Source organism: Anomalospiza imberbis, chromosome 17, assembly GCF_031753505.1.
Source record: "Anomalospiza imberbis isolate Cuckoo-Finch-1a 21T00152 chromosome 17, ASM3175350v1, whole genome shotgun sequence".
Classification (NCBI taxonomy): domain Eukaryota; kingdom Metazoa; phylum Chordata; class Aves; order Passeriformes; family Viduidae; genus Anomalospiza; species Anomalospiza imberbis.
The window spans coordinates 8,793,084-8,814,287 of NC_089697.1; the positions used below are offsets into that span (position 1 = coordinate 8,793,084).

The following is a 21,204-nucleotide window of genomic DNA, read 5'->3' on the forward strand; positions in this document are numbered from 1 at the left end:
GCAACTTCCTTTCTTCTTTGTTACTGGTGGGGAAGAATATGCCTGACACCAGCACCTGTGTTGAAAATTAACTGAAGTCTCCTGAAAAAGGGCTGACCACCATTCTGCTCCAGATCTCTTTGCTTTATTATAATACTCTTTAAAAGATGACACTGTCGTTCAAGTCCAGAACCACTCTACAGAACAATGAAGTGTTCACTGAAATTGCCATTCCTGTGAACTTCACAAAAAAACACTGCAGGAAAATTAAAGATACAGTACTCCAGACTGACCAAGTTTCTGCTGGCATGGAAATGAAAGAGGCTTCTGCAGCTAGAGGCCATTCAGCCATTAGGATCAAACTCTTAATAATGGCCATGGAAATGTTTCTTGATTTCTGTTTAAATTACTGGTTGCTCAAACCTTTATCTGGGTCACTGAAATTTAGTATTTCAGCCAGAATAAGCCAAGAAATACTGAAATACTTGTGTAGACTGCTACTCTCCAAAAGGACCACTGTATCTTTAAATGTATCCTGGATTAAACAAAGGTTTTATCTACACTTGTTAAATTATTGCACAGACCACTACACTGACAAGTACATTATGAACCCATGGAATGTTACAGTCTGGCCTGGAAAATAAAAGCAGCAGCAATATCCTTGATGTCTCAACCATGAGGGAGAGCTGGCCAAGCACTTCTTGAATTGTACTAATTATTAACAGGTTTCAATACACAAATAAAACATTTTAAAATAATCACTAACTCCCAGGATTATGTTTGGGAGCATTCTCCAAGACTTTCACAGTTTTGAAAGTGGCACTTAGTTTGATTTCTTGACATTTTTCTTGTATCAGACTACCTGCAGGAGTCCAGCTACTCTGTATTTTCCACAGTAGAAGCCATACAAAGAAATAAAAGCTTGGGTCACCAGGGGATTTGAATCAGCCATTGCAATGTTCAATTGATGCAGCAATTTCACCTACTGCACATCTCCTGGCAGTTTGCTTGTATGACTTAAACCTGTGACTCAGGGAGTGGGATGAAAGGGGAGCAGAGCCCTGGTCACCCCTGCACAGGCGGAGCCCACGGTGACACCACGGCCCTGCCACACCACACGCTCAGATTCATGGCTGGATCCTCACTCGGCCAGGCAGCCTCAGCTCCAGCAGCCTGCACTCAATGCCTCTGCTCCTCATCAGGCCAAAAGGGGAGGATTTGGGGAGAGGAGGAAGAATTAAAAAATAAAAAAGTCTGATTCATAAACACTTGCTCCGCACACGCAACTTGATGGGATTTTCTTCACAGTACAGAAACCTCCCAGCCACCTACTCTGACAAAAAGTAAAATTCAATAAAACAGTGGGTGTGCAAAAAAAGTAAATGCCTTCGTTTTGTCCTCTCCTCTGGAAGGCATGATCACACATTCAGGCTCAGAAAAGTCATTAAAAAATGCCCATTTGCCCATCGAACTGACCAGCTGGCACACTGGTTTTGTGTCTGCAGTTACACCTTCTGCCATTATACTGGTTTATTTGGATCTTCCAGTAACATCTTTCTGTCAGTTGTAGTATTTTGTTGCTTCCCTACAACACTGCAGAGAGAGATGGAAAGTGTTCTATCCCTGTCTAAACTGGAGGAAAAATGCTTACCCAAAGCTTCTGCTTGAGCAGAGCTCTGGCTGTTTGATTTAGAACATAAATTTTCAAAAGCTACAAAAATCAAATCAAAAGAACAAACAAATGGCTCATGCCAATTGTGGCTGCAAGTGATACATAAATAAACCACTTTTGTCCAGGCAAAGCTCACAGCTGAGGAGAACGTGCACACATACATCACAATACCAGTGATTGAGTGGACTGAAATAAAAGATTCTCCTGCCACAAGCCATTTCAGGAGGTTTATGAAAGAGAAACTGTAATAAACTTGCACAGAAGAAGCTGAATCAGCTTCAGACTGGGCAGCAGACACATTGACAAGGAGGCAACAGAGGTGTATGCATACAAAAAACAAAGTTATGTTTGACATGCAGCTAAGCTATGACAAAGTTATACTTGGAACTGGAGAAAAACTACAAAAAAATCCTTGTTTTAGTCAGGCTGTGAACTGGTGCCAATGGTACCATGAACAGCACTGCAAACTGAGAGCTCTCGTGCCTTTGGCACTTCCACAGGGTCTGTGACAGCAGGGACACCTTGGGAATGGCTCAGCCTGGAGCAGCACTTGGGTCTGAGCAGCTCTGGGTCCTGCTGCAGAGGCTCAGAGACCACGAACTTCAGACCACACTCTCGGGAGAGGCAAAGGGGGAAAAAGAAATCCCAGCTCTCACAGAACAGAGTGAGAGAAGACTGGAAACATATTCTGTTCACCATCTGAAAGATCCTAGGAATAGAAATACAGATTCAGGCTGTAAACAGAGCTACTTCACCTCAGACTTAAGCCTTTAAAATTGCTACTTATGAGGAAATTAATTTTCTTTCCTTTTAAAACTGTTGATATTACTACCTGCTCAAAAACCTCTGTGAGGAGTAAAAGAAGTGGGGTGTTATTTAAGGTAACTTTGACAGCTTTGGTTGGTTATTGAATAAATTGATCAGGTTTTAAAAGAAAAGGCTTTTTAGGTAAATAATAGGATCTACAAGGTTCACAGAAAGTACTCCATGCTGGAAAAGCAGACCACAGAGAACATCATGATTTGAATTTTCAAGTGTGCTGATTGTTTTTGTGCTGAGGGTACATTCACAACCCATCCCCCAAAATAAAATGGGATACCTATGATACCTTTGCTGTTAAAAGTCACAATTCTTCTCTAGAAGTTATGGTTCATGTCATGCAAAGCAGTTTGTTGGGTCAAAACTGACACATAACTGAATCTCCTGTTCCAGTCCTTAATGCTGACCAAGAGTTTCTCATGTTTCCAAAATAGTGTTTCTTTAACAAGATCCAGGAAAAAATGTGGAGAAATATATGACAGAAACAGAGATACAGCTTGACACACTAAAGAATCATTTGGAAAACATCTGTTTAAATTAAATTTTACTATTAAATCCAGACATCTACTCATCTTGAAAGGGGCTTGCTGCCAGGCTTTCTCCTCAATGTTCTTGTATTTTCCACCCATTTTTTCTTGCTGGAATCTTCTTTATAATTTTTTTCTTTCACTGCCAGATTGCCAAACACATGTCCAGAAGGACATAAGCAGCAAAAAGACTTCATTTTTTACCAGCATTAATAAAATACTACACAGGTAGAAGGAAGAAAGAGAAAAAAGAGTACATAAAATACTCAAACTGGGGCAAGGGCGTAGGTAAGGAAGGAAAACACAGCAGCTTTCCTTTTCTGTGTAGCAGAAACTATAATTGAGTGCAAACTCAATCCATTGAGTAAGGTGGGCAAGTAGAGCCATTCTGGATATCCCTTGAGAACTCAGGTCAAACATGTAAGTTTACACAAATAATTATCTAGCTCTAGATTCCTTCTGAATTCTAAAGGAGAAAAATAAGTTTTCAACTACTAAATAAAAATAATGTCACAATGTTTAAAAACAAAGATCCAATAAAAAATATGTTGAAAGACCATCTTGAATTGCCAGACTTCCTGTAGTCAGAGCAATCCATAAGGCATTGGAACACGATGTATCCAACTGCAGCTTGCCCAGTTAATGGCTGTCTTTCCAAGTCACACCCTGTCCTTTCTTTGCATTAAACACCCCAAATCTCAAATTAGATGAGGACTGGATGAACATCTATTAACCTACACATGCAAGGTTGTGCCATGGAAGTGTCCTTGCACAGACTTCATTCCTTTAACATTTGTGTTAAGAAAGTTGTTGTAGCCAGCTCCAATAGTGCAAGGAGAATATACTTATCACTATCCTTAAAAAAGGGAGAGCCACCTTTATGTAAGAAAAGATTCATATGCTACTTTTTTTTTTCCCTATACCGGGGTAGAAGGAAGAAGAATGAGTGGGAAGCACAATCAGATCAGAAAGGTCAGCCATGATACTCCAGGTGTGTGTAAAACTTCCTTCCCTCCATCAACCAGCACAGCCTCCCTTTCCCAGCTGTGCAGAGCAGGGTTAACACAGTTCTAAAAGTCATCCCACGCATTTTTTGTTGCCTTAGGAGGTTTTCTGGTCTTGCTCTCCCCTCCTGTGTTCTCCCAGTTGGTCTCCCAGTTTTCCCAGCTGTCGCTGTTACTGTTCTTGTTGGAGACCGTTCCCGAGCCCCACACGTCCCAGCTATCCGAGCTCTTCTTCTCTGTGGAATTGTCCACATAGGTCCAGCTCTCGCTGCTTGGAGATTTATGAGCTTTTGGTGCATCTGAGTTGCCAAAGGTCTCCCAGAAGCTTTGATCTACAGCATTGTTCTGGTAGCCCTCCCCTCCACTGTTCTGGTAGCTGTCTCCCTCAGCTGGTCTTTTTGGGGGTGAGGGGGAAAGGAAGGTAGAAATAAATTAAATTAGTTATGCCAAACATAACAGTAAAAATAAATGAACCCAAAGAAAGCCATCATTCTACTGCTCTTTGCTTTAAAAAACGCTTGATGGTAAAGGAAGAATTAAATATTGCTCCAAATTACATAAGCTTGTTGTCTAACTCACAGATTTTTGTTAAGAGGTTTAACAGGCCCAAGGAAAGGGAATGTGCATTTGGAGTAAGTTTTAAACCAAAATACGTGCACTGCTTTGTTCTCAGTTTAAAAACAGTTATAAACAAAGTTATATTGAATTCCTCCCTATTACATAGAGGAGGACTATCAGCAGAGACAGAATAAGTTTTCAATATTGAAAAATTACCTTTCACTACTATACTACAGAGAATGTACAGGAGATATAATTATGTTTTCAATGAGACAGAAAGCAAGAACAAAATATTACCTGTCAGAATTATCATCTGCTTTGCCTGAAAAGAAAGTGGTGACATCTCTCCATCCCTTACTCCCAACTCCCTGAACCTAGAGAAAAAAAAGACACTCCATTCATTTGGACCGAACCAACACCTCTGCCAAGTCCAACAGCAAAAGCCAGAACAAATTCTTCCACTTGTTCCCGTAAATTAAACACATTTAACTCAGAGCTCAATCATGTTTTTGATGGGCAGTTATGTGGTGGATGTAAAGAACATACATTTGACAGCACTGTGCTGCTGGAAGAGGTGGGAAGTAGGTCAGGTTTAGCTTTTTCACCCATTGTTGCAACATCTTCTGAATTCTCTCCTAGACTTCCTTGACAAAAGTACTGGAATTAGTACTTACATAAAATTAAACTTAATGAAAGCACTGATGTTTTATGATTAATATAACTTGTACTTATATTTCTACTGCTCTACACACCTACTTGCACTCTGTTTCAGCGTTATTTCACTACCCACATAAAACAGGCCAAAAGTTGAGTCCTATAATTGGATTAGAAATACAACTTCTGAAGTGACACTGTGAAAGGTACTGTTCTGAGTTAGAGACAGACACCTGGGAGGATGAATCCCAGAATTCAGCCTGAGAGTTTCCAGGCTCTAAACAGAACAGGTAACATAATTTATTTTATTTTATTCAAGCAGTACCAAAACCTAAGACACTGTTCTGTGGGAGAGTTTCCAGTGCTGACTTTCCCAGGGCCAGAAGACACACACTCCTGGGTAACACCATGCAAGTTATCCCAGCAGGTGTTAGTTAGTGCAGGATTTCTGTGCTTGGCAGCCTCAGACAGCACTTACCACATCACCGAGAGCAGCGGAAGGCAAAGGAGAAAGGTGCAGAGCATTAGCAGGTTTTACTGTACCAGTGGAACACAAGCTGTCTCCATATTCCCTCACATTTTCTTTGCTGTTTACAACCACCCCACGTCCTCATTTAAATTACTAAGAGGACACCACCATGCCTGTGCAGCTTTAAACACCCCAGCAGAAGTGCTGCCTGCTGAAAATTCCACTTTCCAAATTTTTCTATTCAACACAATCACAGACCAAAGCTGCACTGGGGTTTTGTATTATTTTTATAAGAATATGGAGACTGGCTTGACTAGTTTGGCCTCCTTAAAGCCAGGCAGGCCACCTCATACCTTGTTGGCCAACTGCGATACCCCCGTGGTGACCTCCTCAAATATTTTCCCCTCTTTCACCTATGTGGACCAAAGTATTGGTAATTAGTCATGAAACGAAGTATTACTGAAACCTTCAGACAAGCTCATTTGTGCTTAACAGCTAAAATGTCAAGAAACCCAACCCCAAACTGAATCAAAACAGATTTAAGTCAAAACTAAGTAAGTTAAGAAAATTGTAAGTGAAGTCTCTTGATCTATAGTGGAGTGAAGCTCAGCCCTTTGAGTTCATGGGAATTCTCTGTGGCTAAAAACCCAGTTTGAGGAAGGTATCACACCCAGTTTGAAGAAGGTATCATTTAAACACAGTTCAGGTATCATTACACCGCTGCTGAGCAATAAAGCACAAGTACAAAAAACATCTGCAAACATGAAGCTTTATCAATATATTCCACTGCATAAAAAGACTGTGTCTAGAAATGTAGCAGGTCCCTTTTATTCTCTATCTTTTACAGATCCTTATTTAAATATTAGAAGGGCTTTGAATTTTGGCGGAACACAATACAGCAGGTACCTTTCACCACTTAATAAATGGCAGGTGTTCCAAAGCAAGTGACTTTGTATAACTATATAGAGAATACTTATTTAATAAAGTAACACTTATTTAGGACTAACAGCACAACATCCTAAGGGAAATTTATCTTTTTTTTTAAAACACAAAATGCATAATTTCTCATTAAATTGTCCAACAAAATAAAAATCAGCTCAAGGAAATGCAGCCTAAAAAATAACCCTGAAAATAATGCATCTAAGCCCTCTGAAATAAGCTGTGGATAATTCTAGGGAACAGAAAACCAATTAGAGTCTTCTGTGGTTTGAAATGCCGTGTAAAGAATGGTAAATTAATAAAGGTAATGGAAGAGGAATTAGTCTGCAATATGATTAAAACATTCTTTTCAAATGGCTCTAAGATGTTTGACTGAATTAAAATAAAGCTGGCAGGTAGGTAAAACACTAGGAACTTAACACTCCAAGATACAACTACTAATAGATATAAATATATATATATTTGAACAACTGATTTTATATCCATTTAGAGTACATTCTCCCCTTGTTCAATCTTCCATTATTGAAAGCATGAAATCTATAAAATGGTATCTAACAAGAGAGAATGTGACAGACTCTGGTGGACATGAGAAAGGAAGGTGGAAGGAGTTTACCCTCATTAACATTTCTCCGATTACAGCCTAACTTGGAGTTGTTTGATACTTCCCCTTTACAGAAAGACCCCTCAAGAACCTGGGTAGCTGTGGCAGCAGGAATCAACCACTCCCAGCGAGTACAAGCACTTTTCTGCAAGTCATTTACTAGATCCAAAGTTACCTTTTCCTGTGCAGGTTTGAGAACATTTTCATTTAATGTCTGACCTAACTCTGAAGCCTATTTAAAAGCAAAACAAAAACAAAGTCAGTTATATTTTCTTTAAAAAAAAAAACAATTAAAACCCACAGCCAACAACTTCTTCAGGCTCATTTTCTCAGCAGTATCTCCAAAAACACAAGAAGCCTTTAGCTTTGACTCATACAAGCAGAATGAGCTGAAAAGCACACACAGCAAAGTGCTGCAGGAGACACTAAAAGACAATAAATTAAAATCAGATACACATGGCAGTAGATGCCCAGAGCCCAAGCAAAGTCTGACCTTGCACTGGAAGCAGAAGCAATGGTGCAACCAGCAACAGTTTTGAGGATGGGCTCCTTGCTAATGCCTGCAGCTGAATATTTGGAAGAACTATCTTCATCCTTCCTTGTTTTTCCATACTAATTAAATTACTCCTAGAATTAGATCTTTTTGGCTGTTTTGCATCCAATTTCTCTGTCTTGTAGTGTTCCAATTATCATCTGTTAGTAAGAGCCCAAGTGTTTCTGAGCAGTACACAAGAGCTAAAGCTGTGACAGAAGATTTTTGATATTTTCTTTAAAGCTCCAGGTTTGCAGGGAGAAAAAACAATGAACTGCAGAAATCTGTTGCAATCCAGAACAAGACGCACAAGGATATTGTACTTCAGAGGCAGCTTACAAAAATGTAAGCCCATGGTCCAAGTCACAAAATTGCTTTCCTAAGGCAAAGCTGACAAGGACAGCAGGTTTAGAAGAGTTTAGAAGAGTGTGAAATCATTCCTTGCCTACTACTATAATAAGCCTTTGACAGATTCAAACTTTCTTCAGAATTGCCATATCATACTGAGTGCCTCCAGAATGATCCTGGTTAATCCAAAAGATTAAGTTTCATTTCCCAAGGGCTCATATTTGATTACTACCATTGGTCAGGGTGTGAGCCTTCACTCATGTTCTTCCTGGGAATGGAGCACCTTCAACATCTTTTCCTCCACAGACTCCCAGGTGTCTAAGAAGCCTTTCCCTAAGCCACAGCATTCCCAGGATTTCCCCTTTTTCCCAGCCATTAGCTCCAGTACTTCTACTCCTTACAGATTAAAAATTATTTGAGAAGCAAAGACAAAAGGGAATCCCACTTCCATGTAGTGAGAAACATGAATGCAAATCACAAAGGGTTTGCTACCTTTGGAAGTGAGGCTACAAAGTACTTAAGAAAAACAAGAAGGGGGTGTTCTCACCTTTGAAAACCCCTCTGGACTCTACTGAACCCAGCAGAGTGTTTGTTTGATAACAAAGAGAGTAACACACCCAGACTAACAGTTCAGGTGTCCAAGTGGAGTCACTGCTACAATTAGGAAGAATTCTTATCTGATCTCTTACTCAGCCACATAATTTTGTAAATGTGGAATGGAAAAATTTGGCTACAACTGTATTTTCATCTAAATCACTTCATCTTTCCTTCCTATTGCTGAATTTAGGACAGCATTCTAACCACGATAACAAACATCTCATTCAAGTGTCTGCCTTCCAGCAACACCCAGCTCTTGGCACATTCCTGGGGCAGACATGCAAACAGAAATCCTGAAATCATCAGAGTGTGGACAGCAGCACAGTCAATTTTCAAACAGTGCACAGCTTGGGTATCTCTATCCAACTTCACAAATTGTAACTAGGTTTGCAGAAATGTTACCATACAATGCACACAACATTATTCTAAACAGGTTTGTTAAAAGGCAGAGAAAGAAAAGACAGCTCAGGAGCAAAAGCACATATTCAGCACGAACAGACAAGGAGTCCATGCAAAAGAACAGATGTGAGGGTGTTACCGGCTCTGGCTGCTGCTTGTAGCCCCAAAACTTTACCCAGAGAGCAAAAGAGAAAAGAGCAAGGAAGGCAGAAGCAGCTTTTAGCAAAAAATTGGCAGCATTTTTTCAGGCAAGTTAAGTATCATGAACCTTTTTCAACTTTTAACATCTACTGACAAGAGAAACAGTGAAATGTGTTTGATCACTGAGCCCCACATATACTTTCAACCAATGTAGTGCATGAAAAATGAGTTAAATCTGTTCTGCAAAGGGTCAGAAGTTTCAGGAACAAAATTTAACCTTCAGTAACATAGCTTAGACTGTAGAGCATCATGTTGCTGTAGTCCTTGTCAGTGGATGTGATGAGATTTTAAAATTAATACTATAGTTATTAATAATACTAAAGAAAGAGCAGCTTTTATTACAAAAGGAAAACTGCCAGAGGGAGTGAAGAGGAAGACCTGTAGAAAACTTAGTTTTTCTTAAGCCAAACAGTAAATATTTCAAAACATTGAAGTAGGAAGTTTGGGTGCTTTAAAAAGACATTTTTGTTCCAAGCATCCCCAAGTTTGGCCATTTAAAGGATTAATATCCCAGTGCACAGACCTCTCTGAACACCAGCACCTGCACATTGGTTTTGAGTAATACTTTCTATGCCTATCAGAAAGCCAACCAGGCTAATGCTGCACGTACACAAGAGTTATAGTTCAATTAAAACTCCTGAACCATCTATAAATATCTGCATCTCACTCAGAACTAGGCAAATTAAGAATCCCCATTCTTTTATCATTTTTACATTTGAACTTAAAACTTTTCCTTGCAGACAGATCTTGCATATGTCAGAGCTCTGTGTAATCAGGTCTCGCTGTCTGTTTTAACCCTAGCTTGATAAATGAAATCCTTTTGTCATTGCTATTTTTTAAAACATACACAAGCAAGTTGATTTATTAATAATATCGAGCAGTTCACACTTGTAACATCTTCTTAGGCTTTAGCCATGGGAAGCTGGTTTGCATTGTATTGTATCACCAAGAAAATTACTTCAAGCTAGACCCCATTTAAGATTCACAGAAGTAAACCAGGGGTATGTTAAGTTTGCAAGCTCTGCAGCCTCTCCAACACATCCAACAGGAACAAACAGCAGAATATCCCTGTTTATCTCTTGCTTAATTTGATCACTGCAGCTGATTGGAATTCCCATGGAATTAAAAGCTAGAACTAAACACTACTGGGCACTATGAACGAAAAGCACACTGGTCTGCTGATGATCAAATCTAAGTCAATGGGTGCAGGCAAACACATGGTACTTAAAGACAATTAGATGGAATAAAGAGCTAAATCTATAATCACCTTTTGACTTGCTTGAGATCCAAATCTGGTAGCCTGTGAAGAGAAGCAAATACATGCAGGTTTACCTGGAATAAACTTTTAAAGACATGCATTTAGAAATGCTGCATGATCCTCTCCAAGGTAATGGAGCTTTGGCAGAATTTCACAGTGAAAAGAGAATACCCATATCACCACCTCTGGCATTCCACTACTAACTAAACCACATTTTATTTACTTACACCCTCTTTAGCAGCTGAGGCAATTTTGCTTGCTCCAGTTGTAAAACTGCTCCATCCCTTTAAAGAAAGCAAGAAAATTGTGAGCTACATATTAATAGTAATAGTAAATAACCAAGTTTTCATTAAAACCAGATTAGCTTAAGTCAAAATGCTCTAATACAGCTTGTCCTGTAGTCGTAAGAACTACCTGCTGCTGAGAGAAAAATTAGAGTGCCTCACTTAACTGAAATATAGTGATGAACTTCCAGTATTTGTGTGAATTTTAACAAGCCAGAGTGTTTCAGATGTTACTCTGCTAAAAATGGCTACAAGTGTGGGGGAAAATCATCCCATCCAGTGGAAGACAAATTGTTTTCCTCTGCAGGATGAACATCCATGCAAGGAACTCAGCCTTCAAGAAATAAAGGACTTCAGGACACATTGCAATGTGTGTCTGTGCTCACACGAGGGCATTCCAGCCAGGACATTCAGGCAGATCCTGGGCTCAAAGAATGGCTCACAGGAACAGTGTTGCCTCTCCTTGGCTGTCTTAGCTCACCTGCAATACACTGCAGATGTGCTTTCTGATCTGAACTGTCTGGCCTAAAATCTGTGAGACACCTTGAAAATATCTAGCTGATCTGTACCAAGCAGCCTGTGGGATCACCTGGAATATAGTGATCAACCTGTTCAAAGGCTCAGGCATTACCTTTCTCTGGTAAGTTCTAGTGAAATTATTTACTTATTTTTAAATAAACAGTGGAACCTGGTATAAGTGTTTAGGCAGTGAGGCTCTGCAGAGGGCTGTTGGTCACTAACCTTGGTAGAATACCTTACTGTATTTCCAGTATGACTCCAAACCCCAAATATTGCTCAGCACTGTGACTCTGCAGCCCATCAAAGCAGCAGTATGGCCCTGACTGCCTCTGACTTTATTCCCATTTTATTTCAACAATGCATCTTTCACTATCTCTACTTGAATCACGACAACTGTTCAGCCATATGCTGTTATCTCTTCACACCCTGTCATAAGTATTTCAAATGTTTTCATCACTGCTCAGGGCTTCTGGCACCCACATAAACACACATTTCAGTTGTCTTCCTCTAAACACCCCTAATATGGTTAACAGATTTAGAGCTATTCCCTACAGGTAATTACATTTTTTTCCTTCAGCCCTATTGGTCATTATTTCTTAATCAATTGCTATATCCTCACTTATTTCTATGAACTGATACCAGACATAATTCTTAAGTTCTGCTCAAGTTTCTCCATTTTGCCTGTTAAAATCCACCAGTATCTCCTTCACTCTTTGAGAATACAACCAATACTCTGCATCTCTCCATATCCACCTGCAGTCTGTAGTTTCTCCTCTCCATTCATATTCTCCCATACCAGGGGCTAAACCAGAAGAAAACAGTAATTCAGAAAGCTCCAAGCAATTCCTTACCGAGTACAATGAGGACATGGCATTATTCAGGAAGTCATCCTCTCTTTTTGGAGGGTTTACTGTGTTCCCAAACCCCACATAGCGATTCTCTTGGCCACTGCCACAGGAAAAGGAATAAACAGTACCTGTATCAGCATGCAGCCATTAAAAACATTAAACGAGAACTGAAAAGCATGGAAGGAGGACAATTGTTTTTGCACCTGGAAAAGAAAGTCCTGTAGCACCCAGTACCCAAAATACAAAACTACTCACTTCATAAAAACTCCAAGGATCCACTGAGGAATCCTAGCACAATGTGATTTCCACTGTGCAAGCTAATGTGATCTTAATGATTCTCCAGGTTTAACAAATCACTGACATCAGAAAGCTGAGCAAATCCTAATAAAGTGATACATGAAAATGAGGAAAGGAATGAAAGAAGCTTTATAAATGCTTCTGTTTAACTCAAATCACTGGAAGGTACAACACACAATCAGAATTCCCTGGTTTGGAACCCACCACAATAATATTTGGAGTTACAAACTTTTTCTTCAATGCTTCAAATATTTTATTATGCTAGAAAGAGAGGCACTCAGAATGTCAGTAAATATTGCATTACCCTTGGTAGGAACTGACATCATCATTTAACCAGTCTTCAAAAGCCTTGTCAGAAGAGGCAGTTGCAGTCTGAGATTGTCCAGTAGAACTGAAATAAAACATTGAAGAATCAAAGCCATGTTAAGCAAAACCCACCAGCTCAGCAGTGCAGCTTGATGTATATCATCATAATACAGGTTAGAAATTGATTATTTATTTCATCTATCAAAAAGGGAACTCTAATGCAACCACTAAAAGACATGAAGCTCCTGTTCCTTTGATTTACAACTGCTTTTGCAGTTAACTAGGACCTTTAGTGCACAGAATAACAAACACCACATGCAAAAGCAGAACAACAGAATTGCTGTGGTAGAGAGCTTCAATGCTCCCCTGGTAATTAGCAGCAGAAGGGAAAAGTCTGTTTCTTTTTCCCTGGCATCCAATCCCAAACTGGCACAGCACCGCAGTTAAGGTGAGGATGTCAAACACTACCTGTGAGTGACACAAATGCCTAATTTCAGGCGCATTACAAGTCAGGATAAAACACGCACGGCTTCTTCCCTGCTCTTGCTCACTTCTCTCTGCCATGGTTTAAAGCTCAGGTGCAGGGGGTGAGAATTATTACAAAAACAATTCCTGTTACCTCATACTCCATAACTTCATCTTGTTCAGACACCAGCACCAACAGGGTAAACCCAGCAGACAAGAAACCATCAGGTTTTGATGTTTTGTCTGTACCTGATGCTGTATCTGTACCAACATTAGCTAAGCAGGGCACGTACCGGTGAGCAGAAGACAGAGACATTTTAGGCTGAGGTGGGGTCCAGTTCCTGGCAGGAGAAGTTTCAATGGACCACTCCTTGCCTTCAGCTACTGTAGCTACCTACAAGAGGCAGAATAGTCAAGAATGCCTAGTCAGAGATTTCATACAAATTAAAAACTGTTCTGTAACACAAGGACAAGTCATTTTTCCAATTTGCTGCTAGACAATTTCCTCAAAGAGGCAGGTTTGGTTTGAAGAGGAAAGACTGGATTAATGAAGAGATGTAAGCACTAATCACAGAGTAATGGAGGAACAGAACTACATTATTGTTGTATCTTACTACATACACTAAAGATTTATCAAAAATCACTGTGGATAGAAATGTACAGCTGAAGTAGTGAACTAAGGACTGAGATAGCTCCACTGCAGCACTGAAAATTGGAGCTACCTCAGCTAAATGCAGAAATGAAAATTTCAATAGAAAACTCTTACAAGACTTGGGAAGAAGCACTCTAAGATCTTTAGAGTCCCAAGAGGGCAGTCCTGGACTGCCAGCTCTGAGGTACCAGACCCTTGGGATACCCTTGGGCTAAATTAGAAAGTGTTACTCGAAATAAGGAAGTTAGTCCAGAAAAGTTCCTGCCTGCCTAAGACACTCTTTTCTAACCCCACCTTATCTCCCAGGCAGGACAACATTCCTTTTCTCTTCTGCCAAATACTTCAGCCATGAACACATTCAGGTTTATATTAACTCTTCCAGGATTTCACTCTCTCAGATTTACCTTTTCAGGAACCACTGCAGAGGTTCAAAAAACTACAACTTTCCCTTCTTTCAGAACCAAGAGTTTACAAAGCACTTTGATATTTTCAGATCGTAGGGGTGAGGACTCACCCAAAACTGAGCTTACCTGGTCTCTAAACAGAGCTGCAGCTTTGCTGTTGTATTTCTCTTGCATTGTCCAGCATGGATCATAATCATCTTGAGACTCCAAGAACTGTCGGAATTTGCTGTTACCTCCCGCTTTCATTTTCTCCAGCTCAATATCCTTCCACTTGTCCATGGTTACAGAACGCACAAAACTGAAAAGCAGGTTTAAAAAAATAAAATTTAGATCACAGCTTTTTATAATTTCATGCTGTATCAACAGTGATAAAAAAAAGCTTATTACAATCTATCTCAAAAGTTGAGAGTATAAACATGTTGGAGAACACTCTCCAAGTACAGAAAGACAGATCATCATAAGAAGGTGGGCAGATCCTCACTGAAATAAGCCAAAATCATGTCACTTATTGGCATTTAAAGGAGACAGTCAACAGAAGGCAAGTGACTGAAAAAGCAGTTCCTTCAAAGTCCAGAAATTAATCTAGCCCACTATGTAACAGAAACTTTTCCCATACTTCACTCTGCAATTTTCTTTTTCTATTATGTATTTTGACGGTTGGACTCGATGATCTTAGAGGTCTTTTCCAAACTTGGCAATTCTATTATTCTATGTCCTTATCTCAGAAAATTCATCTTTTCTTCCATGCCACATACAGAACAGTTCAAAATGCCCCTTTCCTGTGCAACTTCTACTCACAAATGAGCTTCAAATCACCCCTGGAAAAGCAAAGAATGTACTTCTGAATGGCCTCCTTGCTTTGGTGATTTCCCTCTTGGACATCCTCTCCCTTCCTCATTTGAGTAACTGTTCCCTGCTTTGACCCTATAACATACACACTGTGAATCTCCAGAACCCGTAACAGTTCTTATTCCACAGACTTCCATCTCAGCTGAGCACAGTTCTTGGAAAACAACAAAAAATATCATTTATATTACAAAGAAAAAAGAAATCTCCTGAACAGAATAAAGCTGTTTCTTAGACTAGTTTTATACCCAACTAGTTACAGACAAGGCACAGAGAGCAAAGCCCTCTTTGGAGAGGAGCATAAAGCAAAACTGCCAGTGAAATGTTGGATTTGAGATATTCTATACATTCCAAATCAACACATGCTGTTCACAGCCATAATGAACCCTGAGGTAATGCAACTTGAGTCCCTAGTCTTTTGGAAAGGCTGACCTGAGGTGAACTCCCAAGCCTCGGTGTTTTCCTGAGCACTCCAGACAGATCCAAATTCCATAGGTCACACTCACCCACTGGGGGTTAAATGCACCACATTCAAAACAGACCTGTGAGAGAAAAAGTTATTTCTGCAATCTGTCATCGCTGTCCACAGGAAGTTTTCACAGCTCAAAAAGGCAAATCATGACAACATCACACATCAAAAATAATTTCAGAATGAAGGGCTCTTAGTGTTTGGAAACACTTCCCTGATATCATAAACTTCCTTCAGGTATTTATTTATGCTGCTTGGATTATAAAAATTACTGCACCAACTACAAAAAAAAACATTGAGGAAATACAGACAAGCAAATGGAAATTACTATGCAAAGAATTAATTTTGATTTCATTTGCATTGCCTTGAAAGTAACCAAACTGAATTCTTGAGGTTTCCTTGGCAAAATAAAAATGCAATATTTAAAGTTTGGAACATTTTTTTCAGTCACACTACAGTTTGGCAGTAAATGGTAGCAGATCTAAACAGAATTTTTTCTCTAGAAATAGTTTTATTGATCATACAGTGCTACAATTTCAGTTATATGATCAGATTCACCACTCCAGATTTTATGTATTGATATAAATAAAACTGAATCTTTCCATGGAATATCACATTTAAGGTGTAATCAAGCTACTTGAAATGGACCGTTTTAATTTGTGCCCCAGACACCACCTGATAAAAAGACCCCAGAGATTCCAGCCTTACTAGAACTTCTGAAATACTTGTGCTAAATATGCAGCAATGTATTATAATGCATACATGAGATATCCAAATTTCTGTGTTAGCATTAGTGAGCCACAGCACAAAGACAACAGCAGCTGTAGCAGACCCCAGTGTACATTTGGAGAAGGTAAAAAAGAAATTCAATTCTACAAAACTGATCTAAACATTGTAATATTCTCACATTGTTCTCATCTTGTGCTCTGACTTCTTTGAGGACTTTCCTTGTTCTTGGACTTGCCATGATTCTGCAAAGGGAAAAAAAGAAACTAAGTCACGATTATGGATTTGATGTTGGCAGGATGCTCAGTACCTCACAAGCACAGCTAGTTACAAAGAGCCTGGAATCTAAACCACTGACTCACAACCAGCTGCAGAGGAAAAAGAGAGAAACCAAACCACCATAAACCCCACAACCTTATTTTTCCATTCACTTTGCACTTTTGGGGGGATTTATTCATCTTAACTCCATCAGTGGAAAGGTGTAATTCAGTCAGGGTTGAAAAGTGGGCGGGGGGTGATAAACACAAGAATTCTTCCATGTCACAAGTGGTATCAAAACAGACTCTACTGGATGCTGCTCCCTGCATCCACTGCCCTTCCTGAAAGCACTTCCTAACATCCATGACTTCACTGGATCACATGCACACAACTCATCAGACCTATGCCAAAAAATAGCAGAAACTCTTACACTTCAGAGTGCAGAACACAATGCTAAAAGAGCCCCTTACTAGATGGCACAAGAATTTGTAATTTTCCAGAAATATTGAGTTTGGTTGTCAACTGAATTCTAAGAAATTAAGGCTATTCTTGGGACCTTTTACACAAAATATTATTGTAATTCAACAGGCATGTCTCGCTGGCAGACCACATCATCTCACTCTAATTTTTATGACACAGAAAACAGCAGGGAGCAGTGGCATGCTATGGATAAAATTCACATTAAGACAAAAAAAATGTGATTTACACACAGTACACAGCCTGGAAAAACCCAAAGTACACAAAGTACTCATGATTTGAAGAACTATAGTGTAGGGTGCAGCATAAGGCTGCAATTTAGATAAAAAACAAATTCCTATTATCAACTAATAGCATCATATTTAAATTAAATAAATAACATCTGTTCTCCCTTTTTACTTCCTCTCCATCTTATATCTTCTACTCCAGAAAACAAACTTCTAAGATGCAATAAAAGACAGAATTCACCAAGCTGACTAGAAACAGCACCAACTACTAAATGTCAAGCTTATTGGCCAGTCAAGATACAAAGCATAAAACAGCAGTTTGATATTTTCACCAAACACTGGTGTGAGAGGCAAAAATGCCTTTAGGCAACTCTCTGTTCACTGTGCTGTTTGACCAAATAATCTAAAGTCCTTAGAACATCAATAAAATTAACAATCTCACAATCATTTTAGAAGGTAAATGATTGTTACAGACAACAGCCCTAGGGGATGGAGGAAGGATGCGTCTTTCATAAACAAAGGAAGGGTGTTTAAAAAGGTAAAATGCTACAGGTGAGGAAACATTGCATTTTTAAGACTGACATCAACCTCTAAATCAAAGCAGTACAATAAATAGTTCTGTGCATCACCTGCTAAGATAACATAACTCAGAAAGGAAAAGCTCAGTGTTGTACCTACCTATTGCCACTGCTAAAAGCAGAGGGTGCTTGTAGCAGAAGACACTGCTTTTTATCTAAAGCACTTATTCCTCTGTAAATATCTTGTTGACAAATGCTTAATTCTGTGGAATGTAAGGTGAAGTGCTTTCATTGATGTTTAGAATGTGCCACTTTTTCAGTCTTAATTACTTTGTATTGGGCAAAACCAGGTTAATTGTGATAAAAGTCACTGCAAATAGTGGTGAATAAAATCTCCCTGTCGTCCTGCATTAAAATAAAACTGAGCAAAGTTTTTTTTATCAATAATCTAATAAAAATTGTCTAGCTTTAAGAACAGGAGAATGAAAGTGTGTCAAGTGACTTCTCATATAACTAAACACACCTCTTCCAATAGCACTCCAATAACATTTAACCTTCCACAACTTACTCATGTGCATGTGAGCAGGGAGAGAGACAGCACTATATGCATTTGCTCATGTCCTAAATAACAACCATAAACACATTTATATGACTCCCAGTCTCTGTCTTCAATTCCACTATCTGTCCCTGGTGAGATAATGTAGAATTCTTCCTCTGCATTACAGAAATTAAGTAAATAACTCAGCAAGAATAGCCAGACAGACAACAGTGCACCCTCTGGGCCCTTCTCTCTTCAATTATTGCTGCTTGCTCTTTGCATGCCAACATCTCTTCCTCAGGAATTAATTTCCCCAGCATCTTCCTGTACATTACTGACAGCTTCCAAAGCTCCTCTCTTTGGCTGGATGTTCAATCCTCTTACCTCTACCCTTACTTTGCCATTTTTCCTCCTTTTTTACAGGTTTTCAATCAGAATAACCAACAGAGGCAGTCAACATGCATGAGGCCTGCCTCAATGGCAAACCAGCACTGCTGGAGCTGAACAGGAAAGCCTCTTCCCACTCCAACTCTGCACATGCCAGGAATTGTCTACAAAGCAGAAATTTACATCCATCCTCCAAAAGCCAATATCCAGCCCCTTCCAGAGCTTATATACGAGTTTTAGATCTCCAGCTCCAAGGTGACAGAGGAAGCAATTGCTTTTGGTTCTGCCATAACTACATTTTTTTAAACAAAAACTGAAAGACTGTGGCCAACTCCAGTCTGAACATACACCAATTCCACATGCACCAAGTTCCCTGCCCAACCCACGTCTGTCTGGTGGGAAGGCAGAGCTTCACCCACACCATGACATACAAGAAAAGGAGGAGGTAACTAAAGGCACCAGCTTTTCATCTTGTCCTCCCCCACCAAAGCATTTGGAAATAAAGGACAAAATAAAAAGCTTTCTAATAGGTAACACCTTTAGAGGCACCTAGTTTACTTTTAATGATTTTCCTACAAAGCTTTAAGGTTTCAAATTATCATTGATTACCACCAAAAACCTGAGCCCTGGTAGCTGACTGGATATATAACCAGTGCTGTTTAAGTATATAAACCTGTGCTGTTTAAGTTTCATGGCTAAATACTGAAGAAAGAAGCCACCTTAAAGAAATATACATTGTTTTGATCTAACAGAAATAGACATAAGCAGTGAAGAAAATGTTTCATTTCAGAGTAAGTTTCCATTGATGAATATAAATATTTTTGACAAGGGTTCCAAAGAGAAGACAGCTTCACACAGACCACACTCTTATTTCCCAAACAATCTGCTCCCAGAGCAAAAACTAGATGTTCACCATATGAGTTTTCTGGTAATGAAATCTTTAGTTTGCTAAACAAACAAAAAGGCAGAAGTGGATAAGAAGTGGACATAATAGATAATAGGATTTTGCTCCTCTGATACAGGAACAAATTCAGAGCCAACCCGCAAAGGGCTTTGCAATTCAGCACATGAAGAGTCAGCGGGTGACGTGGCCTGGTGACTTCATGGTGCTGAAGGCTCCCTGCGAGTCCCACCAGTGCAGAAAGGCCACAGAGGCTGAAGAAACCTTAGCAATCTCACAAAGCGCCCACCTCCATGGAGCTGGCACGGTTCTCCTTCGCAAAGACATCAAAAGACCGGTGCACACTTTCAAAGCCGAACAGTTTCACACTCACCCGCCTCACCCAGCGCCTCGCAGGGCCGAGAGAAGGGCGATTCCTTCAGGCACACCTGCGGTACCCGGATCCCAGCGGCGTCCTGCAGCCTCCCTCAGAACATGGCCGGGTTCCGCCGAGCCCTCCGGCCTCTGCTTTCTGGGCAAGAAAATAACGCAGAAATAGCTGAAATAGCGGGCAGGGTGATGCCTCCTGCCCGCCCCGGCAGCCTGGCACCCGCACCTCGCCCGCCCTCGGGACCGTCCTGTGTGACAGTGCGGGGGCCGGGCCCGAGCGCCGCCACCTCAGCGCTGGGCTGGGCTGCGGGGCACGGGCGGCCCCGGCACAGCCAGCCCCGGCGCGGGGAGCCACGGAGACGCACCAGGACCCTGAGCAACACTGCCGCCCCTGCCTCGGTCCCGGTCCTGACCCGGTGCCAGCTCTGAACCCGGTGCCGATCCCGGTCCCGGCCGCGGCCCGGTCCCGCCCGGCGCCGCCGACGTTGCAGGGCGCGAGGCATTGTGGGCGCGCGGCTTAACCCGCTGCGAGCCGGGCCGGGCCGGGCGAGGAGCGCCGAAGACATTCGATTAAATCCAACTCCGCGTGCTCCAGAGAGAAGTTTAAAGGATTTGTTCCCACCGAGCAAAGCTGAAATAAAGCTTTACAGCGAGCCTTGCGGGCGCGCTGCTCTCCGTGCGGTTCCAGGCTGCAAAAACGACCCCCGGTTTATCGCTGAGGGCAGGCTGCCCGTGAGAGTGAATTATGTGGGATTATGTGGTTTTTCCTCACACACCTATGGATGTGAGCGAAGCGGGGATTTCAGGCGGTGGCCCATGTTGCTCCCAAGCTGGGAATGGCTGGTTGGACCCCCAGGCCTTCCCCAGCTTCACGCCCAGGTCTGCCTGCGCTGCTGTGGTCACAGCTGGAGCTCTGAGATGGTTTGGGGTACCCCAATCAATACATGGAGGAGCTAAAGCTACTAAGGAGCATCCAAAGGAGGCCACAAGGATGAGGAAGGGTCTAGTGAAAGCCATTAGAGGAGTGGCTGAGGGTCCTTGGGTTGTTCAGCCTGAAGAAGAGGAGACTGAGGGGAGACATTGAGGTCTGTGCTTCCTCATGAGAGGAACTGGAGGAGCATCTCTGCTCTCTGGTGACCAGGGATAGGACACAAGG

At 40.9% G+C, this 21,204-nt stretch overlaps 1 protein-coding gene across 9 annotated transcripts; it reads right to left on the bottom strand.

The window, feature by feature from the left end:
- Positions 1-102: 102 nt before the first annotated feature.
- ARFGAP1 (ADP ribosylation factor GTPase activating protein 1) lies at positions 103-20,341 on the bottom strand. Of its 9 annotated transcripts, none has more exons than XM_068207904.1 (15): positions 20,053-20,341; positions 16,555-16,618; positions 15,611-15,720; positions 14,459-14,630; positions 13,570-13,670; positions 12,810-12,896; positions 12,212-12,308; positions 10,785-10,841; positions 10,567-10,599; positions 9,238-9,267; positions 7,398-7,454; positions 6,036-6,095; positions 4,857-4,927; positions 1,092-4,395; positions 103-1,050 (listed from the first exon to the last, which is right to left on the bottom strand). In XM_068207904.1, the coding sequence occupies exons 2-14, from the start codon at positions 16,612-16,614 to the stop codon at positions 4,068-4,070; spliced, it is 1,263 nt and encodes a 420-aa protein (XP_068064005.1). In that variant the 5' UTR covers positions 16,615-16,618; positions 20,053-20,341; the 3' UTR covers positions 103-1,050; positions 1,092-4,067. The 9 variants fall into 9 exon arrangements, with proteins under 9 accessions (XP_068064005.1, XP_068064003.1, XP_068064008.1 ...); XM_068207902.1 differs by having other exon boundaries at positions 4,857-4,933; positions 20,053-20,339; XM_068207907.1 differs by lacking the exon at positions 6,036-6,095 and having other exon boundaries at positions 20,053-20,339.
- Positions 20,342-21,204: the final 863 nt, after the last annotated feature.